General features: G+C 38.4%; 2 protein-coding genes and 1 long non-coding RNA gene across 3 annotated transcripts in view; 2 read left to right on the top strand and 1 right to left on the bottom strand.

Annotated features, from left to right (window-relative positions):
* The first annotated feature begins 4,558 nt into the window (after positions 1-4,558).
* On the top strand, positions 4,559-5,462 carry LOC121737908 (probable small nuclear ribonucleoprotein Sm D2). Its single transcript, XM_042129642.1, has 3 exons — positions 4,559-4,671; positions 4,763-5,015; positions 5,306-5,462. Coding segments are annotated over exons 1-3 (360 nt in total). The 5' UTR covers positions 4,559-4,669; the 3' UTR covers positions 5,411-5,462.
* Positions 5,463-6,418: 956 nt separating this feature from the next.
* On the top strand, positions 6,419-6,650 carry LOC121737909. The gene is made up of 2 exons (XR_006037201.1): positions 6,419-6,534; positions 6,615-6,650. It is a non-coding gene; the product is annotated as an uncharacterized LOC121737909 (long non-coding RNA).
* Positions 6,651-9,552: 2,902 nt separating this feature from the next.
* Positions 9,553-18,824, bottom strand: part of LOC121737639 (glycerol-3-phosphate acyltransferase 1, mitochondrial) — a 42,705-nt gene continuing 33,433 nt past the window's right edge. The window contains exons 6-16 of the mRNA XM_042129299.1: positions 18,463-18,693; positions 17,817-17,909; positions 17,117-17,211; positions 16,077-16,312; positions 14,966-15,146; positions 14,475-14,659; positions 13,360-13,492; positions 12,760-12,959; positions 12,423-12,541; positions 11,668-11,813; positions 9,553-10,997 (exon numbers count right to left, since the gene is read on the bottom strand). Coding sequence (XP_041985233.1) covers positions 10,795-10,997; positions 11,668-11,813; positions 12,423-12,541; positions 12,760-12,959; positions 13,360-13,492; positions 14,475-14,659; positions 14,966-15,146; positions 16,077-16,312; positions 17,117-17,211; positions 17,817-17,909; positions 18,463-18,693 — 1,822 coding nt within the window. The 3' untranslated portion in view covers positions 9,553-10,794. The remainder of the gene's footprint in view (positions 10,998-11,667; positions 11,814-12,422; positions 12,542-12,759; positions 12,960-13,359; positions 13,493-14,474; positions 14,660-14,965; positions 15,147-16,076; positions 16,313-17,116; positions 17,212-17,816; positions 17,910-18,462; positions 18,694-18,824) is intronic.

The following is an 18,824-nucleotide window of genomic DNA, read 5'->3' as shown; positions in this document are numbered from 1 at the left end:
ATATTTAATTAGTAAGAGAGTATGTTTATTAATTATTTTAAGGCGTAAAAGAAGGCAGCTCAGTTTAAGACTGGATTAGTATAAGTAGCATTTTTTTCGTGGAATAAAAACATATTTGCTTTTATTTAGTCACAAAATAAAAAAGTTAGTTTCTTCTTCTTAATAATTGCTCCTAATATGATTGGCCATGGCTGAGTGTGTTGATGATAATTACAATACTACAATGATAGTGCGCGACTGAATTCAGGCTAAGTTGACTGATTTTATGAAAAAACAAGACGCAAGCTTAATTATTTGCTAAAGACTGGATAAGTAGGGTGTTTGATTGAAAAAAATGAAGGTAGAAGTAATTTAAAGCTACCCACATGCCGCTTTATGTGTTCATATGTATGATGGCATTTTAAATATAAAAGTGTACATATAATGTAAATAGTAGATATAATCGACAAGTGTCTTATTTCATAATAGCGTAAACGTATTTTTATAATGTGTGGCCGCTTTATAAATTGGCATAAGAAAGGTTGTGTTAGCTAGCTATGTAAAGTATGTCTTTTTCGCTAGCTATTTATGACATATTGTGCAGTTTGGCAAAAAAAACCCTCTGAAACACAGCGCGTAACATTATTTTCTGTCTTTTTTCGTTACATGCCTTTTTAAACGTGTCAGAGAAAGACAGCAGATGTATAAATCGCTGTGTAAATATTTTTTTATTGTAAAAGTATATTGTTATTATTTGTAACTTACAGACGTAAAATAAATTGTAGAGGTAGCTTGAATAAAGACTTCAATAATCAAGAATAGTTTATTCACAGCTGTAGAGATGGTGCTAGCAATATAATTTGGTGAAATACTACTTTTCTACAGGTAGATCTACAAAAAAAAGAATGTTGAATTAATGACAAAAATACCTAAAAACATTTAACTGACTGTAGAAAGCTTAAAGCGCCATCTAGTGAACAAAGAAAATAGGTTTTTTTATTGTGCGATTCGCCTTAAACTTCGATGGTACTTTTGACAGTAATCAGGTGCTATAACTGATCATTTATTTTATATACAGATGTATAACAGAGTTGCATAGTACAGATTTTAATGTATTATACTTTATAGTATATATTTCAAAGAATTACGTTATTTATAATATTATAAAGAGTAAAATAATTATAATTTGTACTGGTTTATCTTCTTACTCATATTATAATAAATACCCATAACCCAGTAAAACGAAAAGTACAAGATAAATAAGGCCGTATAAATAATATTCATTATTAGTTGGCCTCAAGAGATGAAATACTAGCAAGTATTATAATATTTATACCGTAGAAGACACATAAAATGTTTGTATGTAGTATGTATCCATGCCTTGAATAAGTATGTTAAATGTATGCATAGATTTGTCACAAATAATGTAGCCAAAAAACCACCTAAAGTCCGGTCGCCAGATATAGCGAAACTCGGCCATTGACCTATAGCTGCTTGTCTTTGTTAAACGCGTACAAACATATTGGTTAATATGTTAATATTATTATTTACTAGCTATTATGTCCCGCGCAGCTTCGCCCGCGTAAATTAGGATATTTACAGAAACCGTACATTTTCCCATAAAAAATATTTCCCCCGTTTTTCCCACATTTTCCTGAGTTTCTTCGGTCGTATTAGGCTTAGCGTGATAATATAATATAGCCTATAGTCTTACTCGATAAATGATCTATCTAACACTGAGATAAGTTTTTAAATCGGACCTGTAGTTCCTGAGATTGACGCGTTCAAGCAAACATACTCTTCAGGTTTATAATATTAGGTAGGTATAGATTTTTTTTAATTATCGCTTGACAAACTCGAGTCTCGATCTAAAAGACTATGAAATGGTATAATATGGTAGTGATGATGATGATGATGATGATGAATGTAATTTGCATAGTAGCATTTGCTTTCTGTTCTTAAAACAACGCCGAAACTCCCAAACTTGTATCTATAAAGAATCAGGAGTTCTCTCAGCACCTTCCGAACTACGGTATACCAGGTATATCTCGGTGCAAAATATTACTTGCTGGTAGCATATGCTTAGAATACTTCTCACGAAACCTAAGTCACCACATGTTTCCCTATAAGTTTTGAGGAGTTCCCTTGATTACTTATGGATCCTTCATCAGATCACCACTTTTGTGAATATAATACCAAATTGGGATGCTACCCTATATACCAAAAGAAAAATTTTGAAAATCGGTTTACAAACGGCGGAGTAATCGTTGAATAAAAGAAAACGAACATAACACCTCCCCCATTTTGAAAGTCGGTTAAAATTGTAGCCTATGTGTTATTCTGATGTATAAGCTATATTATTGTAAAGTTTCATTAAAATCCGTTCAGTAGTTTTTGCGTGAAAGAGTAACAAACATCCATACATCCACACATCCATACATGCAAACAAACTTTCGCCTTTATAATATTAGTAGGATTAGTAGGATAGGATAGTAGGATATACAAGAATTGCTCGTTTAAACATATAATATTATGTGAAAATCAATGTGTTAATTTGTGAGAAAGAGAGTCAAGTAACTGTAGGTGATAGGTCAGTGCTCGAATTTCTCTCTGTCCTGCGACCGTACTATTACTTACACTGAAAATATAATAATGTTGTAATAGAGATACTATAATTTCAAATTTTGAAAGGCCTTTTATGAAGGGCTACCTTATACCTAAGTTATACAATTAAATATTTCATCAAAACTTATGTAAGAATGAAACTTGAAATGGTTATAGATTTTGGATGTGAGAATTTTGTGTCTTTGTCTTTTTAATTTAATGTAATAATTATTGTCTGACAAAAGATCTCGATTCATGTTCTTAAAGTAAGTTCAAGTTTAGCTTTTAGTAAAGCGTCTGCATAAAGTAGGGGAAGAAAAAAACCCTTTGTGTATGCGTTTTGTCATGTTACCCACTGCCATTTGGTACAAAATCGTGGTGCTTGGTACATTGTAATTTGTACATTGATCTTAAAGGTCTTAAGGTAATATAATTATGGTGGTCAAAGGTTAATTTTGTTGGATCAGCGTCATTAAAACCTTTAGTGTAGGGTTTTCCAATCTTTTTGCACCACTTTGGATGATTTTTTGGTTTTGTGCCCCCATGGTTGAGAATTCCTGCTTTAGAAAAAAAAACGATTTAAATAAGTACATAATAATAAGTGGTCGCAACAAACGAAATTATTATCTTTTTTTAAGTTTCGAAGCTAATAGACAATTAGAGAGGTAAATTTTATGAGTAAAATTGTAAATATATAAATAAGCTACGTTTTTTATGGCTGTTGCTAGTGTCCAATATTTTATGCTGATATGCAAATGTGTACGCTATGCCTTCTTAAATGAGTGTTTTAATAATTTGGGCTGGACTTTATGCGCCAGAATTCCGGTGTTGCAAGTAAATTGTAAAGTGCTAATAACAAATAAGAGTTGTAAACTAAAGTTAAATGTCGAGTAAAATTTTAAAGGATTTGACGCTCGAGTGTTTGATTTTCACTTTTATTGATAATTGAATTAGCATCAGAGCATAGAGTTCTAAGTTCAGTGCTATGTAATTTTCTTGCTACTACTCAATTTTGATCGATAGATTGTAGATATAGAAATAAATAGGTGAAAATTATGCACCTATGGCGGTGTGCATTTATTTAGTATTTTTTTTATTTGAAAAAGGCAGGCTAAGTAAGGACAACCTCTAGTTTAATTTATTTAGTGATAACAAATCAGCCAAAATTGTATTTTACGTTTTGTGTTCTTAGCAATAAAATGCAATATTTAAATGTGTGGTTTTATTTTGTGCTTTTAAAGTTAAGTCAAAAATAGCTCTCCTAGTAGGTAATCACCGTATGTGGGTTGGATTATATTTATAACACATTCCTTACAAACGGTCTAAGGGTCAATTTATAATAGAGCAGAGTCGAAGCGCAGCGAAGCTAATTCCCAAAAACTGTACACAGAAAATTCAACCTTAACTCCAGAATGTAACGCACATATTACTTCTGCGAGATCAACCAGCGTTGGTCGGGTGCATGCGCGCGAATTCGCCCGGGTTTATAAATAGGCCGTTGCTAGAGGTGGCAGCGTCCGTAGGGGCTGATAGGAGGCCGCCGCGCGCCGGCCGGTAGATTTCGCACATTGGGCGGCGTAAAGTGACGTTTTCGTATCATGGCAGCGTTAGTTGCCTTTTTTTGCCTTGTCGAGCTATAGTTAAATTACAACGATAACAGATAAAGCCTACTAAATATTAGACTGACTTGTTATGGTAAGAATCTATCGTCGTTGTAACTTTTCGTCTGCATTGTGGAGATAATTTTATTAACATCAGAAAAGTACCGAAGGAAATCACTATGGAATATCATGTCACGGACAGTCACGAAAGGTTAGTAATTTTGTCCTATGTCTCTGTAAATAACAGCAAAAGAATAACAAAAGTATATTTTAGGTCACCTTGGTTGTTTTGTGCTTTATTGCTTTGAGTAAAAAAAATGTTGTCTATGTTCCTTCCTGTCATATGAAACGTCAAAACGGTGTCAAACTTTAAAAACGTCAATTGTTTATTGTCTATGATTTTGGCGTTTGTTGAAAAACGACATTGTGCTTTTTTGCTAAACTTTTAGTTTTAGCGTTTAATTCTACCAGTTTTTCTTCACAAAATGTAAGATCTACTGTAATTATTTTTGATTTTTATACCTACATACAAAACAGGTAAGCGTTTTGGTGTTAAATAACTTGTGAATATGTTTTAGGGCCACTACATCTAAACCACGTTCGGAGATGACTTTGGAGGAGTTATCCAAGATCGAGGAGGAAGAATTCAGCACAGGACCTCTCTCCGTACTCACACAGTCCGTAAAAAACAATACTCAAGTGTTAATAAATTGTCGCAACAACAAAAAACTCTTGGGCCGCGTGAAAGCTTTCGACCGGCATTGTAACATGGTGCTAGAAAATGTCAAAGAGATGTGGACCGAAGTCCCCAGGACAGGAAAAGGCAAAAAGGTAATATTTAGTATTAAATGCTCTAAAATATCGCATAATTGGAGTCTTATTTACGGTCAACTTAAACATAACCTCAAGTCTGTTGTTTACTCCGGTTCAATTCATCATAAAGTGAATTGTGTCTATGCATCAATCCAAAGTCTAAACTCTGTTTATAACTTCTCAAAATCTGTTGATAATTTTAATTCATCAAGCCCCATACGGTCACCAGTGACCGAGACACAATAGAAATTCTATTGTGTCTTGTTTTTCCACGATCGACGGGTTAATTATTCTTCATTTATTTTCAGGGTAAAGCGGTGAATAAAGACAAGTTTATCTCCAAGATGTTCCTGCGCGGGGACTCTGTGATCTTAGTGCTAAGGAACCCCATGGCTACAGCTGCAGGGAAGTAATTTAGTTAATTTTATACCAAACTGTGTCACGATGCAAATAAATATTAATATAAGTTCACTGGTGCAGTTTTTATTTTCTTATGGTGAGATTATTATTATATAGTTATTGCTAACTAAGGGCCTGTTTCACCAGTTTCTGATAAAGTGCCGAATAGGCTATTCAGAACTTTTTTGACAGATTCTCCATACTTGATCTGTCAAGTTAATTGGTGTATAGCCTATTTGTCACTTATCAGGAAGTGGTGAAAAAGGCCCTAAGAGATGACTCTCTTTAGCATTGTATCTATAAATTCTAAGCAAGTTTAGGTCACGAGAGAAATTCTTAGTTTTTTTTTAAGCTGTATCCTAGTAAATGTAATAAGGAGTTTCAAAATTGATACAGTTATCAAAATTTTACATACAAGCTTTTCCGCTTGAACAAAACAAATCTTATTTATTTTGTAACTATTGTGCGTTTTTAAGGTACAATTCCGTGCATCGTGACAGACTTAAGCCGCGCGCGACCTACGACTGTCGTCGGCCGCTCGCGACAATAGTCATTGTATGAAAATGTATGGCACCGTTTCTAACTTTGACAGACGCGCGGGGCCGACGACAGTCGTAGGTCGCGCGCGGCTTACGACTGTCGCGATGCACGGAATTGTACCTTTACGGACGGACGTCACGTTATCGTGGACGCCGACCTCCACAATAAAAGTTATAACCTTGGGTACGTCTAAAATTATAAAAGCGCACATGAGGTATTAAAAACACAAAATTATAAGTATAACATTTATTTTTCGTATCGTAAGAATAACATACACCACCTGACAATATTTAAATTGTACATTATGATAACTAAACTTACTCTTGATCACAAGTACTGAACCCTCACTGGTTCGCTGACGCATTTCAAAACCCTTTGAGAAAGAAAATAACCTAAGAGCCATTGCCAGCCAGACTTTCGTAATTATATAAAAGCTGTCTACTATAAATAAAACAATCTAATATACATTTCGTTAATTTTTTTCTTAATTAAAAAAAAAGATTTTAAATACGTCAGCAATAGTACATAAATATACAAAGTCAACGAAATAGTGATCTTAAAATGACAATAATTATTGTATTTGATCAAGACTCACAGAGTTTTAACCCATTAATCCCCAAGCGGCAGCTGCCGCATAACAATTGAAAATCTATTGTGTCTGCTATACCCACGATGGAGGTGTTAACATTGATATTGCTTGCCTTTTTACTCTCAGAGAAAAAAAATTCTCTCCCTCTTTCATGTAACTGTAAAATCGTGATAGCATAATTTTTTATTTGTAAAAAACAAGACTATGTCATTATACAAATCTCTCACAGATTTGTATAATGACATTGTCTTGTTTTCTAACCCGGCGGAGTCATTTTATTGCCATTTTAAAATCTTATTACAAAATGCAAAAACTAGCTTTTGCACAATTACAGTTTGTTCGTAGTTATCACCTCTTGAGTTCCTACGAGAGTAAAACCTATCGTTGTAAAGTCACTCTCAGAGGTAAATAAACTCTGAACCATAAAGTTAATATACCTAGCGGAATAGAGAAACAAAGGTCTGAGCAAGTGAGATGTCACTATCAGTAATCAGTATCAGTAAAAAGAGTTGTGTAATTCATGACAGCAGTCTGAACTCTTTTTTTAACATCCAGTCGGCACTTATCGGCACATTGACAATTTAATCTCATAGAATTCATGTTCAATCATGCTTGTGTGAGTGTATATATGTACACATATTTTTACACAGATGTAAACCAATAACGGTTTCGTTTGAGCTCGAGATTGTTGCTCTATTCCGCTAGGTATATTAACATTATGCTCTAAACGGACGGTAACAGCTAAATTATCAAACAGCACAGCCTGTGATTTGTTAAAAACATGTCGAAACTGTAGACAACTCGAAGTTTCTAGACTAGCAGAGATTCCAATTATACAAGTTTTTAAAATAATTTTAACAAGCCCAAATCTATAGGTGGCTTTCCTATCCTTGTCGCAAGTGACCGCGACCGACAAAAATTCAAATAAAATGCGATTAAACGACATTGGCTATATGCTTTTGCTCTACGCTTACACTACCAATGTTGGTAGAAAATGAAACCTAAAAAAGGATCTGAAAGCCACCTAAGGGTCAATTTATATTAGCGCAGAGTCGAAGCGAAGTATCAAAACTGAACATAGCAAATCAAACCTGTTAACGCGCACATTACATCTGAGAATTTTAAAAGGCGCGTGGTTGATCTCGCAGAAATAATGTGTGCGTTACGTTACGGAGATAAGGTTGAATTTTCTGTGTACAGTTTTGAATTCGCTTCGCTGCGCTTCAACTCTGGTCTATTATAAATTGACCCTAAATGTATAAAATTCACGAGTTTCACTTCCTCTGCAAGCCAAATAAAATTAGAAGACAGCATCATACAATAGTTTTAATTTTTTATCATTAAAAATCACAAACGTCGCACCATTTAGTAAATTCGAGTTTACACTTTTTATAAGTACACCTAAGTATACTCCATGAAACACTTTGATCTAGATGTAAGCAAAACATATTAAATTTTGTTTACTATGTTACTTATTTATTGCGCGGTTTACATTACATATGACATTCGAATTAGTAGGACATACTAAGCTTTTTTTTACATTTAGAACAAGAAAGATTTCTTATATATTTTTTCATGTTCCTAATTGAGCAAGTAAATACAATACAGTCATCTTCATTTTTTTGGTACAAATTTGTCGCTTTTTATATACTTATTCCCTCACGAATAAAAATATTTACACAGCAGACAAGCTTACTAAAGTATCCTCTTCTATCTTTTTCTGATACATATGACAAGTGACTTGATGGACAAAGATACAACTATTTAAATATTATGTCTGCGTTTAAATATTTTTAAGGCTAAGGGAGACAATATAACACCATAAATTTATACCCAACAAAATGTCTACATTATTTTGGAATGCATTTAGGGTCTATGCAGTTAGGAAAAAGGTTATTCAGCGTAGGATTGGTAAGAGAGGACTTGCGCTTTTTATCTACAGCTGCTTTTCTCATAATGCACACGAAGGTATTGATATCCGTGTTATGTGGAGTTCTTTCCAATATATTAATATGCTAGTGAAAGATACAAACAGTAATTTAATCCATTGGAATTTTTTTTTTATTGAATGTATTGTTATTGTGGTAATTTATATTTTATAGTACACTAGATGTCCCGCGCGGCTTCGCCCGCGTAAATTAGGAATTTTACAGAAACCGTACATTTTCCCATAAAAAATATTTCCCCCGTTTTTCCCACATTTTCCTGAGTTTCTTCGGTCGTTTTAGTCTTAGCGTATAATATAGCCTATAGTCTTACTTGATAAATGATCTATCTAACACTGAGATAAGTTTTTAAATCGGACCTGTAGTTCCTGAGATTGACGCGTTCAAGCAAACATACTCTTCAGGTTTATAATATTAAGTAGGTATAGATTTTTTTTAATTGTCGCTTGACAAACCCGAGTCTCGATCTAAAAGACTATGAAATGGTATAATATGGTAGTGATGATGATAGTGAATGTAATTTGCATAGTAGCATATGCTTTCCGTTCTTAAAACAACGCCGAAACTCCCAAACTTGTATCTATAAAGAATCAGGAGTTCTCTCAGCACCTTTCGAACCACGGTATACCAGGTATATCTCGGTGCAAAATCTTACTTGTTGGTAGCATATGCTTAGAATACTTCTCACGAAACCGAAGTTACCACATGTTTCCCTATAAGTTTTGAGGAGTTCCCTCGATTACTTATGGATCCTTCATCAGATTACCACTTTTGTGAATATAATACCAAATTGGGATATGGGTAATATATACCAAAAGAAAAATTTTGAAAATCGGTTACCAAACGGCGGAGTAATCGTCGAACATAAGAAAACTAACATAACACCTCCCCCATTTTGAAAGTCGGTTAAAATTGTAGCCTATGTGTTAATCTGATGTATAAGCTATATTATTGTAAAGTTTCATTAAAATCCGTTCAGTAGTTTTTGCGTGAAAGAGTAACAAACATCCATACATCCACACATCCACGCATCCATACATCCAAACAAACTTTCGCCTTTATAATATTAGTAGGATTGTCTAAGCTACGATATACCTAGTCATACATACAACTTCTTTTCAGCCATTTTAACATTAATCACTTAACATTATTTTGTATGTTTCTGGCTTTTTAACTATTTTATATTAATGTAGCAAAAATATTTCGCATATCATGGTAAACATACTTATTTCCATAAGCCATAAGGGGTTTTTGTAAACAAAAGTTATAATCAGATTTCTAAGTAAAAAAAAACCATTTTATATCTGTCTCATAATGCTAGTCTTGAGTTCAAGTTGAGGAGCCATGATAGGTTTATAATAAGCAATAATAAAGTTCTACTTGTATAGCCCGCTTATAAAAAATGTAATTAAAGGCAGTTGACTGATCTGTTCTTATCTCATTTACTCATCAAATACACATTATAATACCCAAGATAACTAAGATTTTTTGTGATAGAGAGAAGTAATCATAGGTCTATGCAGGTCATGTACATATTTATTGTAGGTTAAAGTTTCCTTGTATTTTTGGTTTTATTAATATAATATTCTTAAATTAATGATACAAAATGCTACATAACTGTAAGACTATTTTTTACAGATTTTATAGGTCTTTTCTAAAATAACTTATAAACCTACATTAGGAATATGAAACTATTTATCATATTATCATACTCGGTGTCAATTAATTTTGATGTAAATATTACAAATAAAAAAATTGCGACTAAACTTTCATTTCACTCATATGCTTTACATTAAAATGAATTGAAACAGAGTATATTTTATATTTATTTTACAAAAAACGCTATAAAAACTGTTAAAGTAGTTCTTATTAGCTGCTACATTCACAAGTCATTTTCACATTGTCTATACTATAATTGTAAAGTCACTATTCACTAAACTAACTCCATATTTAACTAGTAGGCAACCCTGTATTGGACAGCCTCTAGCAGAGGCATATTCAGGGTAAAGGTCGCCCCCATGTTTATTATATAGATATAGAGTCACAGTCATTTCTTGACATCTATGTATGTTTTTATATTATACTGGTTAAACTTATCAGAGTAACATCTCTCTTAGTCCATCAGTCCTTATGCAGTGGTATATTTGACTGCTAGGTGCCCATATCACTCGTTAAGCAGGAACGTAATTACATAATCGATAAGAGGCTCATGTTATTCGCCAAAAAGGCTAACACGAACCCACGTTCTTCGAGCAGGGTCATATTTACACAAGCCCATATTCATCAATCAGAGGCGTATTTGTCATATTACTCAAGTGGGCGCCTAGGTGGCCACATCATCCAGCAGTGGCGTACTCATGTTATATCGGTACACGTGGACGCATATCTCGGATAACCGCGTGGGGTCGGTGTATGGCTCCTGTAGTCTTACAACTCGCTGTTTGTCCTCAGTTATAATGTCTATAACACCCCATTGGCGAAGAAGTCGATGACAGTTGCGAATCGCGTCGGTAGATATCGCCTCGCCTGGAAATGATAATAATTACAATAGTTTAAAATCCTGATTAAATAGGGAAAGACAGCGAAACATTATTGGAGACGGTAAAATTGTATTTGGTTGTATTATCTGGATGTGTTTTGTCCGTTGTGTGGTTAATTATTATGTCTCGCCTTATTATGTCTTCAATCTTTGGATTCTATAAAGTGACAGCTGGAACGTAACATACATAAAGAGAGACCGCAACATCTCAATATTAGGGTGCAACCTAATCGTAACAGTGTTCAATAGTTGCGACTTTTTTTTACAATTATCACATGGCAAAGTGGTGTTTATAACCTATCAGAAGCTCTCGGAATTAGTTTGCGTGTACTATTGAGATTATAATATTGTGAATGTAGTGAATTGTAGTTATGTGAGTGGCTAGGGGCTTCGGCTCACGTACATACAAACAGTTTCAAAACATTTCTATTTATATTTTGTTCTGTGAATAATGCACTATCTATATAGGTCGTTTTTCCTGTCATACGTCGACCGCACACAGATCTGCAAGGCGATTCCCGATCAACACGTATTCGGAACTTTACCGTGCGTTCATTGGTCAATGCCAACGCGGCGAGTTTATTGGATGTCGCGCGATGAAGTTACCGAATCCGAGTCTAATTTCGCATTCGCATATTTTTACTTTTTTTCACTGACCGTACGTCATCCTGTTGTGAGCGAAGTCGTCCAACATGTCGTCGAGCGTGGCGGTGACTACGGTCTTCTGCGGCGCGTCCGCGACGTGCCTGCACGCCGCCGCATACGCCTCCAGCAGCGGACGTAGAGTCAGGATCAGCCGCCGTCTGAAATATTTATTTATTTATTTTACACAGCATATTTTTTTTCATTATTTAAGGGCATAAATCTTAACATTATGTGGGCCATAATACAATAATAATAATAATATCTAGAATATATCTACACGTGGGAGAGCCATGCTTCGGCACGAATGGGCCGGCTCGGCCGTATAAATACCACGGGCTCACAGAAAACCGGCGTGAAACAGCGCTTGCGCGGTGTTTCGCCGAGTGAGTGAGTTTATCTGAGGCCCAATCCCCTATTGCGCCCTTTTCCCTTCCCTACCCTCCCCTATTCCCTCTTAAAAGGCTGGCAATGCCCTGCAGCTCTTCTGATGCTGCGAGTGTGCATGGGCGACGGAAGTTGCTTTCCATCAGGTGACCCGTTTGCTCGTTTGCCCCCTTATTTCATAAAAAATGACCGCAATGTTTTCACGCCAGAGGCACCACCAACACAGACAGTAGACAAAAAGTTTTGTTGGACGTTTGACAACGTTTCTGTCAATATTCTGTTATGATTTGTGCGACATGTCGGATTTTGGTCGGCTGCGCCAATGCTCCTCCGGCGCGTCTGTGTGTTGATGACAGATGTGACAGATAGACAGACACACTGACCTCTCTGCGGCGGCGGCGGGCGTGTGACACAGGCGGTAGCGGATGGCGGGCGGCGGCGCGTCGTCCAGCCCGGCCGCCACGCGCCGCGACCACCGCTGCTCCTCTAGTGCGTCTGTGTGCTGGAAATATAGATTTAAGATTGTGTTTTGGAAGGATCAAATGTCAAAATTGTGACCATAACCAATCAAGTTCATGTCCATCAAAATTACACAATACGGGCGAGACCGCGCGCACTTGAGCGACACTACGGCTACGCGGCAGCGACGCGACACGACATGTCGCGACGCTGCTGCGTAATGTCGCGTCGCACCGCTGCTGCGTATTCACCGGCTCTCACCTTTACTTCCGCTATGACGTCACTCGCCACCAACTCATCTATGGCCTCAGCGAGTTTATCCTCTATCCTCTGGCACGGCGGGCACAGTATGAACTCGTGGCTCATTATCTCGGCCAGCCGGAGCGACGCCGCCATGAGATCGTCGTAGCTGACCTCCGATGAGTCGGGGGATGATTGGATGAGACTCTCCAGGGCCGTCGCTGAAAAGTAGAGAGCATCTTATGAACAAAGTGCATGGTATTTTCGCAACAAAATAGATGAATAACTTAGGAACAAAATAGACGAATACCATCTTAGTTATGCACGTTTCAATGATTTACGCTTGGCTCTCAATTATATTTGAAAACAAACATGTTGTTTCCATGTTTAGATTAAAGGTTTGATCATAAGTTCAAATGGGTAGGCCCAAAGGCATATTGCTGATCTAGCGTGGTTGCTGTGCTTGGTAAAGCACACTATGGACATTTCAAATGCGGACACGCAGACCACGTGACCGCGACGCTCGAGGCCACGCCCCAATGTGTCTAGCTGGAGCCTGGAACGTCCCGGCGGGACGACGTCTGTCGGGCCCGCTATTCTATAAGACAGTATTCCACTCACCTACAACAGCCGCCGGTGCGTAATGCGCCACCACCGCGTTGGCGTAGTACGCCAGCTCTATCGCCGCGCCCACACCGCTCGCCGCGCGGACCACGCGACCGCGACGCACGAGGCCACGCCCTAATGTGTCCAACTGGAATATACAAAGTCTCGTTAAGAATTAGTACATAATAAATAGGAGTCATCAAAAAAGGAGTTTTAATACAGACTGAACACTATTTGTCTTTTTCACGAATTAAATTGACCTTTTTCGTTTCTACGTGTGTGAAAGAGACAAGTAGCGTTAGGTCTCTTTCCAAATGTTTCTCTATCCGGCGAAGGAACATAATGGTAGTCGTAATAGCGCTTATGCGTAAGAATGTGCAGCGTGCATTAAATGTAGACGTAAAAAACACTGCAACTACAAAGAAAGAGTCGCTTTTTACATCTTTACGTAGCATGACGTTACGTCCGCATTTGCGTGCTCGTACTCGATTTGCGTACTACACACATATAACTACTTTTTTTTTTAAAGAAGGCAGGTCACCGCGACCCATGAGGATCTGTTGTGACTCCTTCGCACTAGAGTATCATCCCCAACCCTATACTGCTCATAAATTGAACGATATGGTTGGGGTTGGTGCCACGAATTTCCTCTGTGGATGAGTATGTGTGGCGACCAAGGTGCCTGTTCCTGCTCTGTGGTAGATAAGAGCAGGACAGTCGAGGAGAAGGCGAATAGGTGTTTCATCCTCCTCACAGAATCTGCAAGTCGTTATGCTACAAATATCCATTCTGTTTAGATGTTTGTTGAGCTTGCAGTGCCCAGTTAGGCTTCGTAAGGACATATAACTACACCACGTCTCTCTATTTCTATCTCTCTCTTACGTGCGCATTGGCGTGCTCGTACTCGATTTGCGTACATATTTTAATATGATACACCACGCAGGCCCGGATTTATATTTTTATGAGTTTAGGCCACTTTAATTTTACCGCTCCTATGTACGAACTGTGCCGCCATCCATGGACGCCATAGGACGCTGCCGCCTATAGGCCTTGGCCTATACTGATTATACATCAATCCAAAGCTGACACCATCTCTCTCTCACACACTATCTCCCTCTCTCTCTACTCACGGCGCGGGTGACGGCGGCGCGCACGTCGCCGCAGTAGCCGAGGTCGCGGCCGGCGCGCCGCAGCAGCGCCCCGCGCGCCGCCACCAGCTTCTGCAGGCGGGCAAGGGTCCCGCCCCCCCTCATCTCCGCGGCGAGCACGTACGCCGTCACATTCGTGCACATCAGCGCGGTAGACTGCGCCGCGTCTGGAAAGTATCCATACTAATATTATAAAAACGAAAGAGTGCCTGTCTGTCTGTATGTTACCTCTTCACGCCCTAACCGCTGAACCGATTTTGATGAAAAGTATGAAGACACTTTGAGTCCCGGGAAAGGACGAAGAAAGGAAAGATCAAATTTACTAGAAGAACTACGTTATATTATATAAAGGTGTTCATTCATCGTTAAGCTTCACTAACATAATTTTACAATTCGATTATCAAATCAAATTATGCCGTATATGCTAAAAATACAGCTTTATTTTTTTTGTCCTGCGAGCCGGACACACTCACCGTAAACAAGATGGCGGCCGATGGCTTCCACCATGAGGCGCTGTCGCTCGCTGACACCAGCACCGAACATTGTGCTGCGGCTGTGCGCGCACAGCAACCGCCGGTCGAGGCTGACCTCCTCGCCTGACCCCGCGCCGGCGGGCAGGATGTGGCTGTACTTGTCGAACGATGATACCAGCTCCTGAGAGTTGGTAGATGCAAATTGTTAAATACATAAATAATATAGGTTTAGAGGCAATCGCCCCAAACTTAGGCTTAATTAACAAAACATCAATTAGAAGTCTGACCTTGGCATACTTCTTTTAAACACAAACAGTCGCAGAGTGTCTTGAAAAATGATTGCGCCTGGCATATATATTTAGATAATACAATATATTATACTGTCATAAGTACCTATGCAGGCAGATTAAAAGTCCAGTCGTATGCTAGAGCATAACATTTTATGTCGGCATATTTGTACTTTGAGCATGGCCACAGAATATATATTAGTAGTACCAAGCATGGCATACACTACTTACTGTGCTCAAATAAATCATGACATATAGTGACCTATACGTAAAATATCCAGCCGTATATCATCATCCAGCGCGACATATTATATTGTCATATTTAACATGCTATAATGTGATACACCTTTTCACACTGTCATACGTCCCTCAAACTTGACTTACAATCAAACCCACCCTTAGAGCGATACAGGCTGGTTGAAATCGACTCGTATGCCACCGTGATTAGTGTTCAACAACCCCCAAATCACTCGTAGAGCTGTCATACGCCTTTCAAACATGACATACACTGTCATACACACCTCAAACTTGACATACAATCAAACCGACCTTTAGAGCGATAGAGGCTGGTTGAAATCGACTCGTATGCCACCGTGATTAGCGTTCAACGACCTCCAAATGCCTCGTAGAGCTGTCATACGCCTTTCAAACATGATATACACTGTCATACACACCTCAAACTTGACATACAATCAAACCACCTCTAGCGATACAGGCTGATTGAAATACACTCGTATACAACCGTGATTGTTAGTCAACGTCCTCCAAATCCCCCGTAGTGCTGTCATACACCTCTCAAACTTGACATACAACCTCAAACCCACCTTTAGCGATACAGGCTGGTTGAAATCCACTCGTATGCCACCGTGATTAGTGTTCAACGTCCTCCAAATCCCCCGCAGCGCTGACCAGAACGTCTCCATACGCTTGGGCACCCCGAGCTGTTCTCTGACGAAGCTCCCGTCTACTAGCTTGTCGTAGTTAACTGTTACTGGCACCAGCAGGGCGTCCGATATGGTTCCTTCGAGGTACGCGTCCAGGATCACTGAGAGTATGCCCGCTGAAAATTTAAAGTTAATGTTATAGTCCGGTGGCAAGCACAACCCGAGTTTTTTTTTAATAAAATAAGGGAACAAACGGGTCCCTGATGGAAAGCAACTACCGTCGCCCATGGACACTCGCAACATTAGAAGAGCTGCATATGCGTTGCCGGCCTTTTTAGAGAGAAAACACTCTTGTTGAAAGTTTGCAGGTCGTATTGATCCGGAAATAGTCTAGCGACAGTTCTTTCCAGAGTTTTACATTCAATCGTCATAATATGTATTGTGTTAATCATTAATTCGTGATTATTATCAAAATTCATCTATTGACGTTGTCGTATGAGTTTAAACATTATCTGATAGTTGATACATTGGAAATTACGGTAAGTATAGGACAACATGTGCTGGCATAAGTGTACTATTAATATCTAATTAGTATAGTAATTAATACTAAAGTATAGTAAATGAAAAATAATACATCTCACTATACTACTATACTTACCAATTTCAAATGCTTTATATCCACATGCAGCATAGAAAAATTACATTTATATGAGAAGGCATAATTTAAGCACAACATACATTTTGTCTACTGTCTACAATAAGTTTTTGTAGACAGTAGACAAAATGTAGTGACAAAAAAACTTATTGTAAAACTATGATGGTTTTGATATAACAGCTGTCATATGTCATGATGTAGCTGTCATATCACATGATAATAATTGACGAGAAAGACTTTACGGAAACATAGACTACATCTGGGACAAATTAAATATCGAAAACCGTCATTTTAACAATAGTTAATGGTGCTATACATAGCATACCTTTAGGTAGCTGCGGTTTCCCGGTCCTGGTGCGTCCACCCTCGATGAAGAACTCCAGGTTGTTGTTCGCAGACAGGCTGTTTAGGATGTACGCCCTGGACACAGTTTGGTAAAGTTGCATTAGTACGTCGAAAGATGGCGTTGGCACGGTTTTAAATCGCGTTGTCTTATTGGACTCATATAAATGGTAAAGTTGCAATATTAGGACGATAGATGGTTTTGAATCGTGCTGTGTTGTTAAACATTTAACGTTGTTAGTGGCGGCCGAAAAGGAAGATCTTCCGACCGAGCGAGATAGCATGCTCGGTCAGGCCGAAGCCTACTGACGTCATTTCAGACGTTGTATATATCTTGCCCTTCTATGAAACTTCGATAGCGCGATGCAGGAATGTTAGGCGAATTGTGGGTACCGCCACAAACACATACAAGGGGGTCACAACACGCGCGGGCGACGCGTCGTGTCCATTAATTGTAGTGTTTTTTATTAGGATAACTTTCGGAAGCTATTTCTCAACATTTTAGTACTGAGTGATTATAAAAGAAAAAATACGTGTATTTTTTAATTTAGCAAGGATCAATACCTATATCAAAATTTGGCAGGAAGGTTTAATTGCATCCTGTATAGAATATCCTGTTTCAGGAGTCACAACTCACAGTATCTCTATACTAAATACTGTATAATATATTAGGAGATATTTACCTAAGTGCCGACTTGTATATGTGATCACTGTTGTGGTTGGAGCCCTCCTGGCCGCGTCGGATGAAGAATGCGCCACAGCCGCGCAGGAACCACCTAGAAACAAACGTAAGTTGTTAGTTCTTAATCCAATCAGCTGTGTGGGACTTTGTTACCAATTAACATAAATATTTAATGTTAATTGCGTAGATAGTACTTCTAATCAGCTGTGTGGGACTTTGTTACCAATTAACATAAATATTTAATGTTAATTGCGTAGATAGTACTATCTATTAGGTTAGGTTAGGTTGCTAATATATTTTAGCATGAGCTTAACGTGTTAACACACATTTAGGCAGAATAAGCTTAAAAAAAATTTAATGCGTTACACAAGGAGACTCTAAAATCAGTAAAAATTATGTAACATAATATTTGTACGCACTTTAAGTTAATTATTATAAGCAATGTTTCATTTGCAGACCCTGAACGTGCAGAAACTATCGCTGTAAGGACATGTCGAGTAAATTTGATAATAATCAATTTAAGTTTTGGTGATACCATCCTTGCGGTTGTTCTCTACGGGATGTGACAAAACTGCAGCGGCACGTCGGCAGCGCTCTGCCGTGAACGTCACTAGGATGAACCAGCGGCGTGCCGGCGTAACACTCACCCGAACAGCGGTATCCGCATGTTGTCCCCGGCGGCGACCAGCGGCGGCCTCACGCCCGTCAGGTACAGCGTGAACGTCACTAGGATGTAGTCCAAGTGCGAGCGGTGTAATGGCACGAACACCAGCGGCAGGCCGGCGGCGCGCGCCGCGGCGAGACGCACGGCTGCGCGCGTGCCGCACCCCGCGCCCGCTACGCGACGCACCGCTTTGTGTGTTAACCACGCCACTAGCCTGCAACAAAATATTATAGTTTTAGATGATACGAGTCTGATAAATAATAAATCGCTGCCGTTTTAGCCTATTTCCTGTCACTTCCCTTCAAAACTTCCCTAAAGTATAAGACTTTGACGTGGTCTGGCAAT

This window comes from Aricia agestis, chromosome 21, assembly GCF_905147365.1.
Source record: "Aricia agestis chromosome 21, ilAriAges1.1, whole genome shotgun sequence".
Taxonomy (NCBI): Eukaryota; Metazoa; Arthropoda; class Insecta; order Lepidoptera; family Lycaenidae; genus Aricia; species Aricia agestis.
Note: the sequence above shows the minus strand (reverse complement) of the source record. Positions and strands in the feature narration are given on the sequence as shown.

Coding starts and splice junctions, on each gene's coding strand:
- LOC121737908 (XM_042129642.1), top strand. Junction 5,016..5,305: donor GGACAGGAAAAGGCAAAAAG/GTAATATTTAGT, acceptor ATTTATTTTCAG/GGTAAAGCGGTGAATAAAGA.